General features: G+C 36.3%; 1 protein-coding gene and 2 non-coding genes across 3 annotated transcripts in view; 1 reads left to right on the top strand and 2 right to left on the bottom strand.

Annotated features, from left to right (window-relative positions):
• RAD18 (RAD18 E3 ubiquitin protein ligase) overlaps positions 1-15,939 on the bottom strand; it is a 112,882-nt gene that overhangs the window by 66,537 nt on the left and 30,406 nt on the right. Inside the window, exons 7-9 of the mRNA XM_040245996.1 lie at positions 14,243-14,427; positions 6,143-6,219; positions 4,799-4,859 (exon numbers count right to left, since the gene is read on the bottom strand). Of these exons, the coding sequence (XP_040101930.1) occupies positions 4,799-4,859; positions 6,143-6,219; positions 14,243-14,427 (323 nt within the window). The remainder of the gene's footprint in view (positions 1-4,798; positions 4,860-6,142; positions 6,220-14,242; positions 14,428-15,939) is intronic.
• On the bottom strand, positions 100-172 carry TRNAC-GCA. The gene has a single exon. It is a non-coding gene; the product is annotated as a tRNA-Cys (tRNA).
• On the top strand, positions 15,467-15,539 carry TRNAG-CCC. The gene has a single exon. It is a non-coding gene; the product is annotated as a tRNA-Gly (tRNA).

Below are 15,939 nucleotides of genomic sequence, written 5' to 3' on the forward strand. Positions count from 1 at the left end.
TTTGCGACCCCATAGACTGTAGCCTATCAGGCTCCTCCATCCATGGGATTTTCCAGGCAAGAGTGCTGGAGTGGATTGCCATTTCCTTCTCCAGGGGATCTTCCTGACCCAGGAATCGAACCTGGGTCTTCCGCATTGCAGGCAGACGCTTTACCATCTGAGCCACCAGGGAAGCCTGAACTGAACTGAACTGATGTTTATTTTAGAGCTAAGTGAATTAATTTAACATGACCCATTTAGTAAAATTAAACTTTTTAAAGATACTGAAATGGTGGGCAATAGATATTTGTATATTTTCTTGTCTGTATTTGACCCACATTTTCTTTAACGTAGCATAAAATGTTAGATGCCATCCTTTAGTGATTTATTTTTGTATTATACAAATTTTCTGATGCCCTTATTGTTACAGGCTTTAGTTTTGCTGCTTCAGTGATCATATGATATTATCTAGCTCCAATATCAAGAAAAATTACTTTGCTTCCCAAAGGCTGATCAAAGAAGATTGATTACACCTATTTATCATTAGAGCACCAGAGCGGTGACTCCTGGGGTTCAGCCTCTGGTCCATGACTCCTCCAGACTCTTTCCCCCACTCTGGGAAGGCTCAAGTCACCATAACTATTGTACACGTAGGAATACCAGACCACCTGACCTGCCTCTTAAGAAAGCTATATTCAGGTCAGGAAACAACAGTTAGAACTGGACACTGAACAACAGACTGGTTCCAAATAGGAAAAGGAGTACATCAAGGCTGTATATTGTCACCCTGCTTATTTAACTTCTATGCAGAGTACATCGTGAGAAATGCTGGACTGGAAGAAACACAAGCTGGAATCAAGATTACCAGGAGAAATATCAATAACCTCAGATATGCAGATGACACCACCCTTATGGCAGAAAGTGAAGAGGAACTAAAAAGCCTCTTGATGAAAGTGGAAGAAGAGAGTGAAAAAGTTGGCTTAAAGCTCAACATTCAGAAAATGAAGATCATGGCATCTGGTCCCATCACTTCATGGCAAATAGATGCGGAAACAGTGGAAACAGTGTCAGACTTTATTTTGGGGGGCTCTAAAATCACTGCAGATGGCGACTGCAGCCATGGAATTAAAAGACGCTTACTCCTTGGAAGAAAAGTTATGACCAACCTAGATAGCATATTCAAAAGCAGAGATATTACTTTGCCAACAAAGTCTGTCTAGTCAAGGCTATGGTTTTTCCTCTGGTCATGTATGGATGTGAGAGTTGGACTGAGAAGAAAGCTGAGCGCTGAAGAATTGATGCTTTTGTACTATGGTGCTGGAGAAGACTCTTGAGAGTCCCTTGGACTGCAAGGAGATCCAACCAGTCCATTTTGAAGGAGATCAGCCCTGGGTGTTCTTTGGAAGGACTGATGCTAAAGCTGAAACTCCAATACTCTGGCCACCTCATGTGAAGAGTTGACTCATTGGAAAAGACCCTGATGCTGGGAGGGATTGGGGGCAGGAGAAGGGGACGACAAAGGGTGAGAAGGCTGGATGGCATCACCAATTCAATGGACATGAGTTTGAGTGAACTCCGGGAGTTAGTAATGGACAGGGAGGCCTGGCATGCTCCAATTCATGGGGTCGCAAAGAGTCGGACACGACTGAGCAACTGAACTGAACTGAACCGACACAACAGTGATGTGCTCACATCTGGTACCTGTGCACTTCCTCCTTCCTCCCCACAGGTCACAGTTGGACCTGACCCTTCAAAGCTTAAAAAGTGAAAAAAGAAAACAGTTCTCTTAGCACAACTAAGATATACCATTTATGGGATACTTAAACAGCAAATATTAACTCTCTACCATTGGCCGGGCACTTTAAATGTAAATTTAAATTGGAAACCAACAAACCAACCAAAGAATAAACAGCTACCTAATTGACAAAACAGTAACGTGGTCGCACTGGGAAAGATACATACAAACATCATTAAGGAAAATGAAGTGATAAAGTTGGGAAGCTGTTAATAATGAATAAAATGAAAACTATTTTTGGCACAAATTTGCAAGCTACAGAGTAATGAAATTCTTTACAGAAATGTCACTGTGTAGCCTGAGGTCAGGATGGTAAGGCAGGAATGTTTCCATTTGAATCCCGTTTTCTTCTCACAGAGATGCTTTGACAGCAACTAATTAACATTTGCAAAATGCTTAGTGATGAGCTCAAAGTATAATGTGAGTCACAAATCAAAGAGCAGGCACATTTGACAAAATTCAGTGCCCATTTATGATTAAAACTCTTCAAAAAACGGGCATAGAAGGAAACTACCTCAACATATTGAAGGCCATATATGATAAGCCTGCAGCAAACATTATTCTCAATGGTGAGAAACTGAAAGCATTCCCCCTTAAGACCAGGAACAAGACAAGGGTATCACTTTCCACCACTATTATTCAACATAGTTCTGGAAGTCCTAGCTACAGCAATTAGAAAAGAAAAAGAAATAAAAGGAATCCAGATAGGAAAAGAAGTAAAGCTCTCACGTTTTACAGATGACATGATAGTGGACATAGAAAACCCTAAAGATAGTATCAGAAAATTACTAGAGCTCATCAGTGAATTTAGCAAAGTTGCAGCATACAAAATCAATACAAAGAAATCACTTGTATTTCTATGAACTAACAATGAAAAATCAGAAAGAGAAATTAAGGAATCAATCCCAATCACCACTGCAACAAAAAGAATTAAATATCTAAGAATAAACTCACCTAAGCAGACAAAAGAACTGTATAGAAAATTATAAGACACTAATGAAAGAAATCAAAAAGGACATAAACAGATGGAGAGATATTCCATGTTCCTGGGTAGGAAGAATCAATATTGTGAAAATGACTATACTACCAAACCCCATCTACAGATTAAATGTGATATCCCTATCAAATTACCAATGTAATTTTTCACAGAACTAGAACAAAAATTTCACAATTCATATGGAAACACAAAAGACCCAGAATAGCCAAAGCAATCTTCAGAAAGAAGAATGGAGCTGGAGGAATCAACTTTCCTGACTTCAGATTATACTACAAAGCTACAGTCATCAAGACAGTACGGTACTAGCACAAAACCAGAAATAGAGATCAATGGAACAAGATAGAAAACCCAGAAATAAACCCATGCACCTATGAGTACCCTATTTTTGACAAAGGAAGTAAGAATGTACAGCAGGACTAAGACAGTCTCTTCAATAAATGATGCTGAGAAAACTGGACAGCTACATGTAAAACAATGAAACTAGAATACTTCCTAACACCATACACAAAGATAAACTCAAAATGGATTAAAGACCTAAATGTAAGACCAGAAACTATAAAACTCTTAGAGGAAAACATAGGCAGAACACTCGGATGACATAAATCAAAGCAAGATCCTCTACGACCCACCTCCTAGATTAATGGAAATAAAAACAAAAGTAAACAAGTGAGACCTGATTAAACTTAAAAGCTTTTGCACAGCAAAGGAAACTATAAGCAAGGTGAAAAGATAAACCTCAGAATGGGAGAAAATAATGGCAAATGAAACAACTGACAAAGGATTAATTTCCAAAATATACAAGAAGCTCATACAACTCAATACCAGGAAAACAAACAACCCAATCAAAAAGTGGGAAAAAGACCTAAACAGACATCTCTCCAAAGAAGAAATACAGATGGCTAACAGACACATGAAAAGATGCTCAACACTGCTCATTACTAGAGAAATGCAAATCAGAACCACAATGAGATATCACCTCACACTGGTCAGAATGGCCATTATCAGAAAGTCTGCAAGCAATAAATACTACGGAGGGTGTGGAGAAAAGGGAATGCTCTTGTACTGTAGGTGGGAATGTAAACTGATACAGCCACTATGGAAGATAGTATGGAGACTCCTTAAAAAACTAGGAATAAAACCACCAAATGACCCAGCAATCCCACTCCTAGGCATATATCCTGAGGAAACCAGGGATGAAAAAGACACATGTATCCCATTGTCATTGTAGCACTATTTACAATAGACAGAACATGGAAGCAACCTAGATGCCCATCAACAGATGAATGGATAAAGAAGTTGTGGTACATATACACAATGGAATATTACTCAGCCGTAAAAAGGAACAGATGAGGTGGATGAACCTAGAACCTATAAAACAGAGTGAAGTGAGTCAGAAAGAGAAAAATAAATATCATATTCTAACGCATATATACGGAATCTAGAAAAATGGTTCTGAAGAATTTATTTACAGGGCAGCAGTGGAGAAACAGACATAGAGAATAGACTTATGGGCATGGGGAGAGGGGAGGAGAGGGTGAGACCTATGGAAAGAGTAACATGGAAACTTACATTACCATATGTAAAATATATAGCCAACGGGAATTTGCTGTATGGCTCAAGAAACTCACAAAGGGGCTCTGTACCAACCTAGAGGGGTGGGATGGGGAGGGAGACGGGAGGGAGTTTCCAAAGGGAGGGGATATATATACACCTATGGCTGATTCATGTTGAGGTTTGGCAGAAAACAACAAAATTCTGTAAAGCAATTATCCTTCAATAAAAATATAAATTAAAAAAACAAAACAAAACTTGTAACTCATCAAAAAAAACAAAAGAGCAGGCACATACTTGCAAACAAAAAAAAAGTCACTGTCTGAATAAACATTCAACCAAAATTCAGTCTCTTAAGTAATATTAACAGGAAAGTTTGCACTGAACATTAATATACAAAACACACTTTAAAAAAATTACTTAAGATCAAAAACTGCTAGCCAAGTCTTTTGCAAATAAAGTGTAGTATAACTTACGATATTTACTGTGAATTTCATCTATTTCCTTTTCTGTTTGGTCCTTTCTAAAAACCATTACCTAAAAAAAGGAAATATTCTTAATTAAAAATTTTTTTAAATGACAAAAGAAGTAGTACAATAAACTTAAAAGTCTCTAATGTGGATGTTTAAAATTGAGGAAAATAATCTCTCATCCCTGTTTTATATAGACCAAGAAGATTAACTTCTATTTACTTCTTTTAATACTATAAGTAATATATGTTTTACTTACATAAGTAGAAAATGCAACACTGATTCTACTAGAATATATAAAGTATTAACACAAAAATCAATTAAATTTCCTATGTTCAATATTTAATTTTTTCACATTTATCAGTACAACAGGTTACACAAGACTGAAGAGACATTTAGTAGGTCATTAATAAGGCAGATCTCCCTGTTTGTCTTCTATCTTTTCCCAATCTAACTCCCAAGTCTACCACAAAGGTAATATGTACAGAAGATGCAATACAAGACTTCGTATGTTAAATTTCTAGTTCACTTTTTAAAATATTAAACTTCAAAGATCAGAAACGTACTGACACAATTCATTATAGTTTCCATCTTATAGTCAGCACATGGGTAATAACGAAATCAACAAAAATCTCATTTTTTTCCTATCTGATTATAAACTTACTTGCTAAAGTTGTTGTTTTCCTTACAAACACGCTACCAATGGCCTAGAAAATGTCTACATGGGAGAGCCCAAAACACTTCCTCCAGTGTCAAAGGACACAATGACTATTTTCTTCTTTGATACCCTTTCTTCAAGTTTTGGACCATCAAGCTAGAGGAAGGCAGCAGTGAAGGAATTTAGGTCTCTGATTCCCTCAACAAGCTCAACAGATGCTCAATCCTCATCAACTCTCACAATTACTTAACTTCTCAACCAGTATAATCATAGAATTGCAGAATGCCAGCGCTAAAAGGGGCCCTCAGAGATCACAGAGTTCAACCCCTGAGTCTTACAGATGAAGATCCTAAAGGTCACACAGGTTAAATGGTAAACAACTTATTAAATGCAACTGCCAGAGAAAGGGTCAATACCAAGGTTACCTGATGTACAGGCACATGACTTTCCCAAAAAACTATAATTCACTAATAAACTCTACTTTGGATTGATTTTGTGCCATAAGACTGCTAAAAACATTAGAATTTTGTACTAAAAATGAGCTGTAAGTAAATCATAATACATTAAATGGAAAAGTATTCCAATACATTTCCCACTGAACAGATTCAATACCAGTTTGCTTTAATTTCTAGGGTATTCCACTTTTCTTTCCTTCATTTCTACCAAGATACTGAAAAAGACCATCAACATACAGTTTCATTGAGTTTACTAGCTTCAAAACGCATTCGAGTCTTCTCCATATTTTCAATTTCTTGAACTATTTCAGCAGCTGTTAAAACAAGGACATACAGTCAATATTAATTACATGACATGGCTCAATGTACTCTAGTTATATGATCTATTAACACTGAAGCTAGATGATGGGTATACATGAACTCCCTGTTTGGTCTTTTATAAATATTTTTCTGTAAGTCTAAAGTTATTTCAAAATAAAAGGGAAAAAAAAAAAAGAACACAGAGTTAAAACATTTAACTTTTACACATGCAATTAGTTTAAAAAATAACCAGAAGAGACAGCAAAGTCATTTTGCTCTTTCCTTTGAGTAAACAGATATAAACAGCAGTTCCAATGGAATATGAAAATTAATCTGTTAGTGTGAATTCTGTTCTTCCTGGATATCCACTCTAATGCCAATGTACAAAATGTTATAAGAAGCTACTTTTCAAAGAAAGTCAAAGGTCTATAAATAACAGGGGGGGAAATGTCCCAGACTCCAGAATTTTTGTCAGTAGGTGTAGTTACCAATCATATACATCAAAGAGATCTGGAATATGCTCCATCTCATATGTCAATACCTTTGACTGCAAATACCATGAAACTAACCAATGCTATCTTTCTGCCTACTAGGCCAACACATTAAGACTAAGGTACATATAGTGTAGGGGAAAGAACCACAAGCCCTGACACACAATTTATACATAAAAGGATATTATGTCTAGAAAGGAGTGTAAATGACAGACAACAAACACACCATTAGGCATGGTTGACACTGTTTAGGCTGGATAACTGGTAAACAGGGGAAATCATCATATTCTTCACCATAAGAATTTAAATTCTATATAAATTTATACAAAATCCCTATTAAAAGTTTCTTACAAAACCCACAGTCCTTGAGAGGATCATTTAAGAATGCAATTATCTCAATTCAAAGTTTATTTTTCAAGGACTGAGAGGTATCCCTTGCCTCCCTAATATCATTGAAACCAGTAGAAACAATGTAAACAGTCTCTATGAGCTGAACAGCTAACATAAATTTACTCAATTATGGTATAAGAGAAAAGCAAAGGGACCACTTGCATTCTGCCCAATCCACTCACCCAAGTATTACTCAAGATAGAGAACATCTGGCACACTGCTCTCTTCTAAGATATTAAGGAGACTGTATTAGGACTAGATGCAACTCAGGAGCTTAAATCTTTCAGGGGGACTTCTGATTCTGTATAAGATATAAAGACCTGGATATAGTGTCACTCACACCCTAGTAACAAGAAAAGCCTCAATAACTTATAAAACTGTAACTCTTCTTGAACCCATCAGAGCTAAGTTCACAGAGAAACCAACTAGCCGGAAATCTAAGTCAGATGCCTTCGAAGAGAGGGTCATGAGTACTGGCTGACATAATTAAAACAAGGATCATCCTACTGCTGGGTAAGAAGATTTCAGACAACCTTTCTGATGGATTGTAAAAGGCCAAGGGTGAACCACCATAACTGCATAAAAATCCTGGGAAGCTTAGACGTGGGGCTCACACCAAATTCAAGATTATTTTCTATAGACTTTACTGGGTATTCTCAAGAACTACTAAAGGAAGGGTGAGAATCAGAAAAAGTATCCCTCCACATCCAAGCCTGGGAAAGGAGAACAGTCTCCACTGCAGGAAGGACACGAAGCCCTATTCCTCTAACCCTCTAACCCTTGGAAACAAAACTGTTAAGCCACTGAGGGAAGGTCAGCAAAACTGAAGACCCCAGAGCACACGTAAATGGAGACAGGAAACAAACAAAATCCTCTACTCTGGCAGAGAGGTCAGGAAACCCCGGGCCCTGATCACTAGAGGACCCTTGCCACTTGGGGAGGCACAGGGTCACTGAGAGCCCCACCCAAGACCCAGGATCAAGGGCCTGCCTAAGACAGAGGCTAAACTAGAACAACAGAGAACAACCTTACGCTCCCTACCATGAACAGGACCTCCATGTGATAAGTAGCTGTAATCAGCCACTGGAAGAGAAGTGAGCATGGAAAGAGACTTTTTCAGGTACGGGTTCACAGGGAAAACCTAAGTGTGAGTGAGGCAGGAACATTTTAAAAACAAACTTCTGATAACTCAGGCACCAACCTAAGCATAGGGGATATGAAACTGGTGGTCAACTATAGATAACTACAGCAAAAAAACCCTAACCAATGAACCACACACACAGTAAAGTCCTAGCAGAAGAGGAGACAAGTCCGTTTTTCAGTCATTCACACTATTTACTTCAGTATTTAGCATCTCAAATATTGTCTGCTTTTAACCAAAATTTATAAGATATATGAACAAGCAAGTAAATAACAATAACAAAATCAAACTCAGATATCACCCAGATTTTAGAACTACCAGCAATGAAATTTAAAATAACTATGATAATATGCTAAAATATCTAGTGGAAAAGATGAACAACACGCATTAATAGATAGGTCATTTTGGGAGAGAGATGACACCATCAAGAAGAATAAAATAAAAATGTTAGAAATTAAAAAAAAAATTTAACAGAGACAACTTGACCCAGCTAAGGAAAGAATTGGTGGACTTGAAAATGAGATTGATGGTATTACCCAAACTGAAACAGAAAAAAGGGGGAGAGGGAAACACAGGAAAAAACAGGAGTAGAGTATCTAAAAGCTGAGGGACAATATCAAATGGTCTAATAAACATGTAATAGAAATCCCATACTAAAAAAGGGACAAGAAATATTTGAAGATTTAATGGCCAGAATCTGCTAAATATAATGAAGATATCAAACCACAAATGCAACAAGCTCAAAGCATATCAAGCAAAATAAATAACAACAACAACAAATAACACAACAAAAACACAACAATATAGACAGAGAAAATCTTGCAGCCAGTTAGAAAAAGGGATTTACTATACAAAAAAAGGCCAAGTATTACATCATGTTTCTCATCAAAAACTATTCAACCCAGAAGAAAATGGAATGAAAAATATGAAATGCTGGGAGTGGGTAAGAACTCACTGACCCAGAATTCTATGTCAATGGAAATATGTTTTAGAAATTAAAGAGAAATAAAAACTGAGGCAAACAAAAACCGAGAGAATATATTATTAGCAGACCAGTACCACATTAAGTGTTAAAGGACATTCTTCAAGCATAAGAAATATAAAACCAGAAATTCATCTCTATAAGAAGAAACAAAGTGCTAGAAATGGTAAAAATGAAGATAAATAGGAAATATATTTTTCTTATTTTTAACTCCAATACTTTGGCCACTTGATGAGAAGAACTGACTCATTGGAAAAGACCCTGATGCTGGGAAAGACTGAAGGCGAGAGGAGAAGGGGACAACAGAGGATGAGATGATTGAATGGCCATCACCAACTCGATGGACAAGCTCCAGGAGTTGGTGATGGACAGGGAAGCCTGGCGTGCTACATGCAGTCCAAGGGGTCACAAAGTCGGACACAACTGAATGACTAAACTGAACTGAACTGACTCTTAACTGCTATAAAAGATAATGGTCTGTTTAGAGGAAAGTGTCTTTGTTCAGATTTCTTACTAGGAGTAAGGAGGAAACTACACAATGAAGACACTGACAAGGTGATCAGAACTGCCATCACAAAAGAAGGGCACAAAGATGTCAAATCCCTCTAGATGAGATGTTCTGAGAAGGACAAAACATCACTTATATAGTAGTCTGTCCACAAATGCCAACCTGAATGTAATTATAACGAAACACAGGACAAAGCCAAAATGAGAAACATTCTATTTGGGAAAAAACCCAACAATAACAAAGACTGTATTCTTTTAAAATGCCAATGTCATAAAAGACAAAGCAAGGCTTAGGAATTGTTTCAGAATGAAAGAGATTGAAAGGATATTACAACTAAATTTAATATTGTGATTCAAAACTGGATCATGTCCTGGAGGGGGGAAACAATCTATAAAGGCCATTTTTGGGTCAACTGCTGAAACTAGAATAGAGATGAAAGTTGATACTTGTACTGCAGCAATAAAAGAGAACATCTCTTTTTCTAGGAAATACACAATGAAGCATTTAGCAGACAAGATTATACGCCCTATTCCCAGTTTAAGAGAAAAATATGTGTAAATAAAGAAGCACACACACGAACACATATACATTAATACATAAGGCGAATGGGACAAAATGCTAATAGGTGAATCTGTGTGCAGGGTATCTATGTACTCTTTATGATAATGTTTCAAATTTCCCATAAATTCAAAATTATTTCAAAATAAAGTTTTTTTAATGCTAAATTAAGACTTTCAGACAAATAAAAGCTGAAGGAACTTGTCTCAACAAAACGTGTGCAATACAAGATTAAATGAAGATTTTCAGGCCAAAAGAAAATGACGTAAGATAGAAACCTGGTTCTAAGCAAAGAAATGAAGAATAACACAAACAGTGAAAGTATAGGCATATAAAGACTTTCCTTCTCAAATTTTAAAATCTCTTTAAAGGAAAATTGACAGTTGAAAGCAAAAATGGTAAAGTATAATGAGATTTATAACAAAGAAGAAAAATCTATGACAATAAAACCGGAATGGATCAAGGTCAAAATGGTGGAACAGGAGGATCTGGGGTCCATTCTTCCCCTACATCAAGAATACAACTACAAGTGGAAAAATTTGCACAGAGCACCTGCTGAACACTAGTAGAGGACCTCAGACACCTAAAGCCAAAGACGGAAGGAGTGAGGTCCTTATGTCACACACGTAGTATGTTATTTGAATGTGGACTGTGATAAGTTGAAGATGCAAATGGTAAACTCTAGAATAATCACTAAAAGAACAGAGATACAGTTAATAAACCAATAGTGAAGATAAAATATAGAATTAAAAAATAATCTAGAAGAAAGCAAGAAAATAAAGCAAAAAAACAAAGACTGGACAAGACAAATAGAAAAGAGCAAGTTGATAGACTTAAACCCCACCAAACAGATTAAACAAAATGAAAAAGTTCTAAACTCTACAATTTAATGGCGTATCTTGCCAAATAAAATTTAAAAAGCAGATCCAAACCATATCCTGCTTACCAAAAACCATAGTTTGAACACAATATGTTTAAAGAAAAAAGTGAAATAAGGTTATTACTCACAGAATATTACCAGAGACTAAAACAACTGTTTCATTATAATAGATTAATTCATCAAAGACACACCAATACTAACTGCACAGGCACCTAATTGGTGACACTCAAAAATGTAAAGAAAACAATATACTGAAAGGAAAAATTAAAAACCTATAAATATCCTTTGAGATTTCAATAATGTTCTCAGTAAGTGACAGAATCACTAAACATAGCATCAGTAATGATGTAGAAGACTTGAGTACGATACCTTAGCAACTTTACATAATTAGCATTAGAGATCACTGAAAAATAAAGCAAAATTTTCCAGGGCCTAAGGAACACTTACCAAGGAAGACCTAATGCTGCGTTATAAAACAAGTCTCAATAAATGTAAAGGGCCCAAAATCATACAGAACTGCTTCAATGGAATCAAATTACAAATGAATTAAAAAAGATATCTGAGAAATACTCAGATATTTGGAAACGGAAAACACTTCCAAATAATCCATGGGTCAAAGAAGAGATCACAACAAAAATCAGAAAATATTTTAACTGAATGAAAAGAAAAACGCAACAGAAATAAAAGCATGTGGCTACATACAAATCTATAAGCCCATGTTCATAGTAGCTTTACCCAGAAGAGCCAAAAACTGGAGACAAGTCCAGTTGCCTATTAGTAGTCATTTATTCATCATTTCAAAGTCTAGAACATTTCCTTTACCCTCAAAAGTTCTTCTGCACAGTAAGTTCCCTCCTCCTTACCCTTAAGCCCTCTTCTATGCCCCCAAAGTTTTGTCTTTTCTAAAATGCCAGATAAATGTTTTCAAAATATACAGCATGTAGTCTTTTGTATGTCAATACCTTTGAAATTTATCCACATTGTTGCATTTATCAGTAGTTGATTCATTTTTATTGCTAAGCAGTGTTCCATTGTATGGTTCCACCACAATTTGCATACAACCATTCACCTATTAATAGACAATCTCAATAAACAACAAAGCTGGAGGAACATTACCAGACAGCAAGACCTACTATAAATTACTCATTAAATAATTAAGACACTGCAGTAGTGGCACAAGGATAAATGAATGACCCAATGGAACAAAACAATGTTCAGACCCACACATAACACAGCTGATTTTCAACAAGAGGTACTAACAATTCAATGTGTAAAGGATGCTTTTTCAATTAATGCTGCTACATCAATTAGCTGATCATATGGAAACAAAAAAAGAATCTCATCTCTCACCATGCAACATATGCTTAAACCAATTTCAGATAAATTGTAGGCTGAAAGGTAGATGCAAAAAGAATAATGCTTTTAGGGAAAAAAAAAAAGATCATGTGGTAGGCAAAGACATAGAAAGTAGTATCCAATGGAAAAATGCAACAAATTGGATACAAAATTTAAAACTTCTACCTCTCAAATGAAGCCATTAAGAGAGTGAAAAGATGAAAGGAGATAAGCAAATATACACACCCAGGAAGATTTGCATCCTGAAAAACTCACGTAATAACAGAAATAAATTAAGAAGCAATAGATCCACAACATAGAAAAACTGGGCATAAAACTTAAATGGATATTTCACCCAGAAGAATATCCAGATGGCCAATAATTATATAAAAATATGGTGAACACTATAAGCCATTAGGGAAGCAAAAATTAAAACCATAATGAGATACTGCCATGGACACACTAGAATGGCCAAAAAGGAAAACTCACAACACTGATGATGATAATGATGTGGAAAAACTGGAATTCTCATACCTTCCTGATGAGAGCATACATTGGCACCTGGATTTCTATCTGTACCCAGGAAAGCTAAACGTCTGCAAAACCAACAATTTCACACGTAGGTATACGTAATGCCTAACTCTGTGTGCCTATGACTATCAAGAGACCTGTGAAAGATTACTCATAACAGCATTATTCTTTAAGAGCCAAAGAGTGGAAAAACCTGAGTCTGTCAACCATGGATATTTGTGTAATATGTCATATTCATATAATGGAATACGCTATAGCAACAAAAATTTTTTAAAAGTCACAACTGTATACAAAAACATGGACAAATCTTATAAACATAATGTCATAGAAAATTAAGCCAGACTCAAAAGAATGTATAAGCTACTTATTATTCCATATTTAAGATAAAATATAGGCAAAATGAATAAATGGTTTTAGAAGTCAGGAAGATGGTCATCTGTGAGGATAAAGGTAGCAACTATTGGGAGGGGTGGGCTGGCCTTCTAGGATTCTGGCAGGGCTCTGAGGAGTTGTTACAAAGGCACCTTCCCTAAACTTTGTGATAACTTGTGTAATTTTCTGTTTGTATATTACACCTTAATTTTTTTTTAATCAGGCAATTCTATCCATATGTTAATAACTGAAAGAACTCCAAAATTTGTGTGAAGTGAAGTGGAAAGAACAAACTATTAAGTAGTGTATCTGTAAAACAAAATTTTGATGAAATATTAATAACCACATATATTTCTGGGTATAACAATCTTAATAATCTAATGGTAACATCTATTCCATGCTAACTACCTGCTAAGGTACAATGCTAGGACTTTATGTGCATTTCATCATTTAGTCTGCACAAAAACACTATGAACTAGGTAGTATTACAACCCTTACTTAATGGGAGAGAAAACCAAGGTGAGACGTAAGTAACTTGCCCACAGTCACCCAGTCATAAAGCTGCAAAACCAGGACTATCTTACAGCCATGCTCTCTCAAGCAACCCTCATATACATGAGAAGCTGGTAGCAGTGGTTGCCTCTGAAAAGAGAAGGTGGACAGAGAGACGAGCTGAGAGAAACGTTGCCTTATCACAGGACACTCTAGATATATTCCAAAGGAGTGTATTTGAACGTCTTAGCTATTATCAAAAATGTGTTAAAATTTTCTCTGTGGTTTATAACCTCTGAGTCATACAAAACTGCTTTATCCAGAGGGTAAATAAAATTCATTGTTTTATTACTTTACCTGATTTAGGATGCAAAGCATCACATTGGGCATTGTACATGTGTACAAATTCTTGGTGCCTTTTAATGAGCTGCTGTTTACTTCCTTGAACAGATAATCCAAGCTGTTTTAGCTTTTTCTTTAAATCTCGATCTGAGAGCAAGCTATATACGGTTTTAGGCAGCGGCTTCCTTTTGTGAACAGAACTGAAAAGGAGGAAAAAAGGGATCACTGAGGGTTACTGTGAATTATCAAATGCTTTTTACGTAAAACAGTCATTTACCACCTGCTCAATACCAAGGTGACTGGGAGAATTGTAGAAACATTAGAATAAAAATGGAAAAGAGAAGAAGGATCAAATTTGTGAATCAAATTGACAGTATTTGCCTGACAGTGATGCATCTGAGGTGGTGGTGGGACATTCAGACAGAAGGGTCTAGGTGGCAGCCAATACTTGGGAGAGTCAGGTCTCAGAGAGAGATCAGGCCTAAAGATGCAGACCTGGGACTCATGCAGAAGACTATGGACTAAATGCTATGAGAACATAGCATCACACTTATATGAAATCATTCAATTCTTCACCTCTTTAAAACATGTGTTTCCTAAAATCTGCCCATGGTTTCCAGGGAAAATCTTCCATAAAAAGCTAGCTATCTCAGGTAATTAAGAGTACAAATGCTATCAAGGGTCAAGCTATAGATTTTAGAATATTATCATACACAGCTTTCTTAGAAAAAAATCTGATGCTTAGGCAAAACTGCCCTCTTAGGCCCAAGGCAATCAATCATTTTACAAAAGCACTAGATGAAATAAAAGAAGACCTGCTGGGAGAGTTAGGTTTACTAAACGTATTATGCCGATGAAAGACAAGAATTCAGAGAGTTGATGAGTGCATAGTATTCTTGTGGGATCATCCTCAAAAGAAGACAACTGAAAACAATGGCAAGAAACACAGCAGTGGTTTTTTTTTCAACTTCAATTAGTTATATTAACAAATGCATAGGCATTATAAAAAGTGTATTAGCAAATGTAATACAGGGAGCCCAGCCTGATGCTCTGTGACAACCCAGAGCAGGGATGGGGGCATGGGAAGGAGGCTCAAAAGGGAGGGGATAAATGTATAATTATGGCTGATTCGAGTTGTATGGCAGAAACCAATACAACACTGTAAAGCAATTTTTCCTTCAATTAAAAAATAAAAAAAGAAAAGAATAAGTGTATAAGCAAAATCACCACCTGAGGACTTCCCTGGCAGTCCAGTGGTTAAGACTCTGCTCTCCCAATGCAGGGGGCCCAGGTTTGATTCCTGGTCAGGGAACTAGATCCTGCATGCTGCAACTAAGATCCAGCACAGCCAAATGAAAAATCAGTAAATACATATTTTTTTAAATTGCCACTTGGCTCTTCATTGTATCTTCATGATGAACACAATGATAAGCACTGAGCTGTAATTATAAATATAACAAAACCCAATCAAATGACTTTCTTCTACGCCCTCCAAAAAACCAATTAGTAAACACTACTTCTTTCAATGGAATATGCAGAAGTCAACCTACCTAAGAATATTAATGACTTGAGAAAATCTTATAGACAGGAACTCCTTGACGAATTTTAATCGATCTGATTATAACCTAGCTGAGTACATCACTTGGCTCAATGCTACGGCAATTAGGTGCTTAATAAATATGTATTCAATGTAGACACTACAACTGCAATCA

Source organism: Oryx dammah, unplaced genomic scaffold (assembly GCF_014754425.2).
Source record: "Oryx dammah isolate SB20612 unplaced genomic scaffold, SCBI_Odam_1.1 HiC_scaffold_9, whole genome shotgun sequence".
In the NCBI taxonomy this organism is placed as follows: Eukaryota; Metazoa; Chordata; class Mammalia; order Artiodactyla; family Bovidae; genus Oryx; species Oryx dammah.